At 27.0% G+C, this 9,040-nt stretch overlaps 1 protein-coding gene across 1 annotated transcript; it reads left to right on the top strand.

The window, feature by feature from the left end:
• The first annotated feature begins 3,364 nt into the window (after positions 1 to 3,364).
• Positions 3,365 to 5,746, top strand: LOC124834777 (BAG family molecular chaperone regulator 2-like). Its single transcript, XM_047309567.2, has 5 exons — positions 3,365 to 3,671; positions 3,763 to 4,157; positions 4,364 to 4,620; positions 4,743 to 4,889; positions 5,002 to 5,746. The coding sequence occupies exons 2-5, from the start codon at positions 3,902 to 3,904 to the stop codon at positions 5,431 to 5,433; spliced, it is 1,092 nt and encodes a 363-aa protein (XP_047165523.2). The 5' UTR covers positions 3,365 to 3,671; positions 3,763 to 3,901; the 3' UTR covers positions 5,434 to 5,746.
• Positions 5,747 to 9,040: the final 3,294 nt, after the last annotated feature.

Here is a 9,040-nt window from a genome sequence, read left to right as displayed (position 1 = left end):
TTTAAAACTTTTTCGTATCGATCTGATATGGTCAATCATAAAGTGAGGCCAAGCGGTTGGAATCAACACAGCTAAATCAATATCAAAGTCATTTATCATAAAATAGGTAAATAATTAAGTTTGAGCAAGTTTTGGCTATAATTAAACTAACTTTAACCAAATTTCACTAGGAAAACTATAAATATAGCAGTTAGTTGACCGAGCATTGTTTATAATATTTATTACTCTTGTATTCGCGTGTCCAATGATTTTAATATTGATGAATATTTAACTCCTATTGGAGAAAACATAAAAAACCTTAATTTGAAGTACAATTACATAAAATGTTACCTAAGGCTTTGTTCACTTGTGGTTTATTTGAGTGAATTTTGAGGTAAATGAGAGAGAATTTGAAAGTAAATTTTTTTAATCTGTCACGTCAATCAAATCCTACACTAATTCTCACAAACTTTACTTCCAAATTCACTCTCACTTACTTCCAAATCCACTCAAAATAAACAACAAAAAAATTTACTTTCAAATCCTCTCAAATCTCCTTAATCACTCTTCCCCAAATCCATTCAAGTGAACAAGGTCTAAGTGACTAAACTATATTTATAAATTTCTTTTTCTTCAAACATTAAATTCACTAATTTCCAAATTAAGTGAATTTAACTATACAAGTTTCACATATTTAATACAAGTTTCACATATTTAATACAAGTTTCACATATTTAATAAGTTCAAAAAAAATTTTGAAATTCATATTATAGAGTAAGAAATTATAATAAATTTAGAATAACAACAACTACTCAAACAAATTTGAACACAAAAATATGATGTCTTTATACTTTAAATATATTATATTGGGTGTGTTCCATTAAAAAACAAATATTAGATTTTCTTGTCCTAGACTCTTTCAACTATCACTTGCTCTAAATCTGTTAACAAATTGTTACAAATCACCTTTGTCATTCATCATAGTATTTGGTACAACATCAATGCTATAGTTGTTATTTGATAAAAAAAATAGTGTGTTGAGAAAAAGTTGAAATCAAAATGAATTTTTTTGTTACAAACTTTAAAAATAATAATATATTAAATAAATTATTTTTAACAAAATATAATTCTTCTCAAATAATTATGTAAGATACTTAAACAATGTTGTAGTGGTTAATTGAAAAGTAAATATAAACATTTTTTTTTCCAAAGATATTTAAAGAGTGTTGTAGTGGTTAACTTAATCCTATTGTGCTTTAAAGACATGAAAAGTAGGAATGTTCTTTACTATTTAATTGGATAAAAAGCAAAGTTTTGATTCTTAAATTGTAAATTTTAACAAAAAAAGCTTAAAAGAAGGGAACATAACGTGAAATGTACTAACAAAACGAAATGTAGAAACAAGTAATCAAATAAGACTCTAGATGATTTTTTTTTTCTTCTCAGTTCTTCACTTTCACCAAAGTGCTAAAAAATGCAAAAAAATATCAATTTACTCATTAAATATGTAAAAAACTATTAATTTAGTTATTAAAAAATAAATAAATTTAATCAAAGTATTAAAAAATAAATTAATTTCCAACATTAAATATTTCCAATTTATGATATTTAAAAGTCATGGCACATAACCAATAAGAAGCTTTGGCGGTAAATACTGAGTATTTGTTTTGAACAACTCCATCATAAAATTAAAACTACAAAGGCTACCCACCTTAACACTTCATTGGTGAAACACAAATGATTGGTCTATTCCTAAATTCCCTAAATACCCCTATATGACACGTGTCATCTAGGAAACAAGGGACGCAACATCTTTACCATGAACCAAAATGCACAAAAACTTTAACAGCATAGATTTCTAGTCTAGTTTTCTTTGTCTCGTTTTCTTAACCATTAGTTTATGAAACAAAAATTACTTTGCCGACTTTCCTTGTCTCTTTCTCTTTCTTTCCATCCACTATACTTTTTTTTTACATATATATATTACTTTAATTGTCTGTTTGATTTTCTAATTAAAATTAAAATATATATAAACCAAATTGACCATTTTTCACTTGGTTACGATCTAGTCTAGCTAAACTTAAAAAAATACAAACATTATTAAAAAAATATTATTACTTATATTTTTTTACTGATAATAATATGAAATCATGTTTGCATAATAATTAAAATGAAAACTTATTTTTGTTTTGTTCAAAATTGTAATAACAAACATATTTTATTAAAAATAAAAACATACTACTAAAATATAATCTCATATATTTCTAAACTTTTTTTTAACGCTCTCATCTTTCTCAATTTATGCATTATCATATGTTTCTTAAAAAGAATGATAGCAAATAATTTATATAACCACAACTATACATAGCTTACCATCCATTCCCTCACTACAACTATACTAAGAACCCAAGATTTCACCTTTTACTTATACAGACCTCATCATAAACATATCAACCCCATTTTTTATCCATACAAGATTTCTTACACAACATCAATACATCATAAATACTAGTTAACATGTAAGACAAAAAAAAAACACAAAAATATTAATGTAAGCTTTTTGTATCTTTTACTCTTCACTTCTCTCTTTTTTTATTTTTTTGTTAAAATTCTCTTTCAAAATTTTGTCATTACATATATTCATAATCCTAATGTCTCTAAGAAAAATACCACACTTTATTATCTAATAATATTATTTTAAAGGAATACTTGTTTTACTAAATCTTAACTTTTTTAAAAATCTTTTAAAATAAAGCAAACTCTTTAAATTTTGACTTAGAAACTGTTTTATTTAAAATATTTGAATGTTCTCCTAATTATTAAAATTTATACGTTGAATAATAAAGTAAAGTTGTTTGTTTGTGAGTTATAATTAATTTTTGAAAGTTGAGACTTTGATATACATAAAAATTGTTACATTCATTTAACATTATTCTTGTTTTATTTTTATTTTATTTTAATTATAAAAATTTATTTTTATGATTATTTTATTTTTGTATTATAGTAAAATAAATATAAAAATGTGTCAATATATTATTGTTAATTTTTTATTTTTATTAAAAAAAAATTTTGTCCCGTTGTAAATTCACAGGTACATGTTTGTGGATGACTTCAAAGAAAAAAAATCTACAGTTGTTTTAAAACAAATTAAGGCTGACTAAGACTAAGTCAAAGTGATCTACAAGGAAAAATTAAATTACAATTTGATCAATGGGTGATGAAATGCTTAATTTTATTAGTAGGAAAACAAACAAAAGAATAATTGATGAATGATATTTTAATGACAATTATTAAAAACAATGTTATTTTTAATTAAATAATTAATTAAATAATTAAATGCAGAGTATATATGAATATCACAAAGAGTCAGCATAGTTAGCTGGCCACTAGTTTTTATATTCCTTTTCTCTTCTGTTTTCATTTCACCATTTTTCTTTCTTCCATTTCTCCAGAACACCAAGGAGAATCAGTTTTTCTTTGTTTCAATTCTTCACTCTGTTCACTTTCATCATTCATCAACGTCTTCTCCTCAACATCATTCATAAGAAAAACAATACAGTTTCAGATTATTCTAGCTTCTCATCTTTTTCTTATTCAAGATTTTGCTGTAAAATTCTGAAACTCACAGTTTCAGCCACATTTCGGCTTAAAGATCTGTACTTTGACTCCAGGAAGGTTCAGCTTTTGAAGGGGTTTGTGTTCATTTTCCTCATAAGCCATTGATTAGTCCAGGCCTCTTATTGTTTTGGAATGGTCAGAGATTTCTGAGACTCGTTTTTGCAGGTGTTTGGTGAATTGAGTCAGCGTGGTTTCTGTCATGGGTGGTTGAGAATCCGAGTTGTCTGAGATCTAGCTATCTCTTTTCTTCTGTTCCTCACACACCCTTTGTTGCATAGTGGTGAAAGTGAAGGAGTGAGAGAAGATGATGAAGATGAAGAATAGTTATAGTAGTAATAACCAAAAGACAAATGGTCTTGCTTCCATCATGAAAGGAGGTTCAGATGGTGGCAGAGTTGAGTCTGGGTCAAAGGAATGGGAGATGAGACCGGGCGGAATGCTGGTTCAGATGAGAACCACCGAGTCGGATCGGAACTCAGTGCTTGTTCCTTCCATTAGAGTTAGGGTCAAGCATGGTTCAATTTACCATGAAGTCAACATTAGTTCCCAAGCTACATTTGGTAACTCTTCACTTTTTTCAGTTTTAATGTTATTAATTTCCCTTTATGTTCTCTCTCTGTCGGTTGCTTTACCTTTTTCTTGTGGGACAAAACTTGTTCCATATAAACACTGTTTTTGTTCTCTAAGAATTTGCTTTTAGTATTGCTTTTGTCCTTCTTTTTGGTTGTATGGGTCATGGTGTGTGTTCAATTTCTGGGTTTTGCAGGGGAGTTGAAGAAGATGCTATCAGGGATAACTGGGTTACATCATGAAGACCAAAAGCTGTTATACAAAGACAAGGAAAGGGATTCAAAGGCCTTTCTTGACATGGTTGGCGTGAAGGATAAATCCAAGATAGTACTAGTTGAAGACCCTATTAGTCAAGAGAAGAGGTTGTTAGAGAGAAGGAAGAATGCTAAGATGGAGAAAGCTGCAAAATCAATCTCAGAAATCAGCTTGGAAGTAGATAGGCTTGCAGGGAGGGTATGTATTGTGGTTGCTAATGATATTCATTTATTATTGTTTTCAATTTTTATTTTTTTTTCATTTTCAAACATTCAAATGCCTGTGTAGTTGGAAGCTGATCAGTGATTGGAATTGGTTAGGTATCAGCATTTGAGTCAATTATCAACAAAGGTGGAAGATTTGCAGAAACAGATGTACTTAATCTGATTGAGTTATTGATGAATCAATTGCTTAAACTAGATGGTATAATGGCTGAAGGAGATGTGAAATTACAGAGGAAAATTCAGGTAATGCTAGATACTGAGATACATTTTACTCATTTTTGTTTATCAGTGTATCTCAAATTACATCTGTTTAAGCACTTCTAGTTCTAATGTTAGTGAAACATTAATTTTGAAGGTAAAAAGAGTTCAAAAGTATGTTGAAACTCTGGATTTGCTGAAGGTTAAGAATTCCTTGCCTGGTAGCAATGGACACCATGCACCAGTGCAGCATCAACAGAAGCATTCAAATGGTCAAAAACTGGAAACAGTTTTAGAGCAACAAGAAAAGCAGTCAAATGGACATAACAGATTAGCCTTAGCACCAATTCAGGAACAGCAACAACAAAAACAACCAAGGAACTCAAATGAAAATTTCCTAGAACTTTTCCATGAAGAACAACATCAACCCTCAAGGAATTCCACCTCAGGAGTTGTAGTTACCACAAATTGGGAATTGTTTGATTTTGCCCCACCATTAATCCCTGTTCAATCCACATCCCCTCCCCCACCACCCCCAGTGGCCAATAGTTCAGGTCCTCCCAAGTTCAATTGGGAACTCTTCAACTAACTTCCATACCATGTGTTTTCACTTGTGTGGATGTGATTTGGGTTTGTCTTTCACTTTGAGTGTCATCTGTTTTACATTCTTTTTCTGTTTTTAGATTTGTTTGCAACCCCTTATAATCTGTCACCTATACTTAAAAAATAAAGGGGTTGCTATCACAGTGATCATCATAGAAAAAGTTACATTTCTGTGATTTTGGTGTCCACTGAATTCACTTACCAAATGGATGAGTCTATTTTTGATGGATATCTACAATATTATTATAAGCACTTGTAAACTATGTTATTGGAAGCAAGCATTATGATTTAACCTTAAAGGAACGTATGTTTGAGTGTCTAAAATCCCATTTAAAGAATGGTTTTGCTTTTGTTTTCATTACCATTTATTGGCATAGGTTTTGTTGTATTTCTTGGTGAAGCAGCATTGGACCATTGGTTGATGACATGATAACAGTTTCTCAGTATCTTAGGTTCTTGTGGGGCTACAAGTGACAAAAAGACTCATACAAAAAGAGTTTTACTAGTTCAGCCAATGATAGTAAGCCAAGTGCAAAAAGTGTTTTGAAAGCAGAGAAGATGAAATGATAACAATGGATTAGAGATTAGCATTAACAAATCAGAAAGTTTGCTAATGTTACCATTTGGAAATGGAAAGTTCCACATTTAGAAACTTCCCTTCTTTGAAATCAAGCAAAGGGCGTGAGAACACAAGAGTGAAGAATAAGCCTGTTCACTGTGCCAAGTTTGCCACATCCATGCAATGATTATGTAGCAGAAACATTGACATTTGTGTGGCTAATGATCGTAGTAATCAACTGCATAAATAATCATGTATGGACTGAAATAACAAAGTACAAGGCTCATGTTAATGGCAGTAAAATGATTGGACTATTGTAAATCTTGCTCAGATTGACCTACGTAAGAACTTTACATGGGACAAACTCTTCACTATAAAATTTGGACTTTCATTTCTTTAAATAAAGCACACAATTCTTGATGAATATTTTAAGAGAGGATCTTGTAAATATATATTTCCAATAAATGTATTTATATGGACAAAAATATTCTTAAAACATAACCTCACATTCTTATATCTAAAGATGATATAGAAATATGGTCTTATGGAGACATTGTCTTAATATTATGAAATCACTATTATACATATCAATGATGGAAATCAATTGTTATTTTAATGAAAAACTTGGCTGGATAGTGAAATATTAGATATAATTTAGAGGGAAAATATTACATGCACAACCTACTTCATTAGGACACTTGATAAAGTAATAATATTTTTATCATTTATTATTGACTCATTTCAAATTATCTTATATTTTAAAATATAAAATACTATGTTATTGTGTAGATGTTTGATAAAAACATTTGTCATCTTCTTCATCATCAATATGTGTCGTATTCTTCTTATTCAATACGTGTCTTCTTTTTATTCTCCTTCTTCCTCAACATATACATATGTCCTCTTTTTCTATATGTTTCTTTTTACTCTTCTCAAAGTGTTTCTTCTTATTTTTCTTCAATTACTTAATAATAAAAATTATAATATATTATTTTTCATTCAAATTTATAAATTACACATTGAATAAATAATATATATTTCTAAAAGTAAAGTTAATATAAATTTAACATATTAAAATAAAATAACATAATAAACACATTCAGATACACAATCATAATTACCTCTATGTTTTCATCAATTATTTTATAAAGTATGAACATATATATTTAATTAATTTAGTCTTCATGTATTTTAAATATTAAGAATCCATAACATGATGTTTTATTTTTTTTAATGTTTTAAAATTATGATATATATATATATATATATATATATATATATATATATGTTAAAAACTTTAAAAAATTTAAGATTCATTTTAATCAAATTATTAAAAAAATTAAGATATTAAATATTATCAAAAATTATAAATTGTTAAAATGAATGTCTTAAAATTAAAAAATATATAATTATATAATGTATTAAAAGAATTATAAATTTTAAAGTCCAATTAATCAAATTATTAAAAAATAATATAAAATGAAAAGAATATATATATATATATATAAAATAAAATTGGTTAATACTATTTGAAAATTATTAAATTTGAAGTCGTACGTCTTTTAAGTGTACGACTTCACTTTAATTTTTATGTTACATTAAAACTAATGTGTATGAGGCACAATTTTTATTTTGAAGTCCGTAATATTTTTTAAATGTTATTTTTTGTAATTTTTACTGCATTCATGTAGGAAAACTCACTAGCAAATTCAAAAGATTAGGCTCAAATTTTATATTTTAAACAATTACGTGTTTATAAAATTTATTTTATGGAAAAAAATGTGTTATGATTTTTGTTTTAAAGTTGAACCTAAAGTTGTATTACTCAACTTATTTGTCCTGAATTTCGTAAGACCTCACCTTGAAGCTTGCATCAACTTTTGTCCTGAAATTAAGAAATAAATCTTCTCTCCTCTTTCTTATTAAAACATAACACAAAAAGCCCCACTTACGAAAATAATAAACCTACATCAATGTTTGCATATATATAATAATTAATGATTTGAATTGTGTTAACTATTATTTTTACGTTTTTTTAAAATCTTTTTAACCTTTATAAGCATAACTAAATTTATTAATTGAAAAATGCAAGGAAACTACTCTTGAGAAGTAGTTATTAACATAAAAATAAAAATTATAAATACTCTTATTGTTTAATTAGAATATTATGAAAATTCATAGAAAAGGATGTATACATACACATTTTTTATAACTTTTAGAAATAATAAATAAAAAATTTCTTTTCTTTTTCGGTTAGTCATAATTGCCATGCTTATTACATTTTAAATACTTAAGAGCATGCATGAAGAAAAAGTGTGTTCCATATGAATTATTTGTTTATGGTTATGGTAGATAAAATAGCTTATCGTTTGATGTGTCAATGTAAACTACACAATATGCTATCCAAATTTTATTTCTTTATGTGGAAACATTTTCTTACAAGAGTTCAAAACACATTTAGATATACAATTTACGTCTTTCACATTGAAAGATCATGCATAAATGACTAATAACAACAAATTAAAATATATAAAATTAAATTACCCATCATTATTCTAAATACAAATTATAATACACTTTAAATTATAATAATTTTTTAGAAATTTGTTTATATAGATGAGATTTACATATATATATCTATTAATAAATGATTTAAGGATGATTCTAATAACGCATAATCCAGTAGGTCTAACAAGTTTATATATTTAAATTATTGTGAATTTTTAATATATATTTCTCGTGTTAACGGTGAGTTATTCAATAATAATTTAATAAAAAAACTTTATTATAACGTATTTAAATAATTTTAATATCATAATAATGAGTAAATCTGAGTCTAATTTAATTCTACGAATCTGACTTATTAATTATAAAATAAAATTTGCATTTATTTATATACCGGTAATTAATTGATGAAAGAAAAGTATGAAATTATGAGAGAAAAATAATTGAATTGTTGAAAAATGGTTGTTTGACTTAAAAATAATAATAAGATGATGCGAATGGCGTAGGGATAATGGCATTGGGTATATGG

This window comes from Vigna umbellata, chromosome 9 (genome assembly GCF_029865625.1).
Source record: "Vigna umbellata cultivar VRB3 chromosome 9, Vumbellata_1.0, whole genome shotgun sequence".
Lineage (NCBI taxonomy): Eukaryota > Viridiplantae > Streptophyta > Magnoliopsida > Fabales > Fabaceae > Vigna > Vigna umbellata.
Note: the sequence above shows the minus strand (reverse complement) of the source record. Positions and strands in the feature narration are given on the sequence as shown.

What these genes read in the sequence shown, in the direction of transcription:
- LOC124834777 (XM_047309567.2), top strand. Translation starts at nt 3,902, where the DNA reads ATGATGAAGATGAAGAATAGTTATAGTAGTAATAACCAAAAGACAAAT. An exon ending in TAGTTCCCAAGCTACATTTG is followed by an intron (nt 4,158 to 4,363) that starts GTAACTCTTCAC and finishes TGGGTTTTGCAG; the next exon opens with GGGAGTTGAAGAAGATGCTA. An exon ending in AATTACAGAGGAAAATTCAG is followed by an intron (nt 4,890 to 5,001) that starts GTAATGCTAGAT and finishes TTAATTTTGAAG; the next exon opens with GTAAAAAGAGTTCAAAAGTA.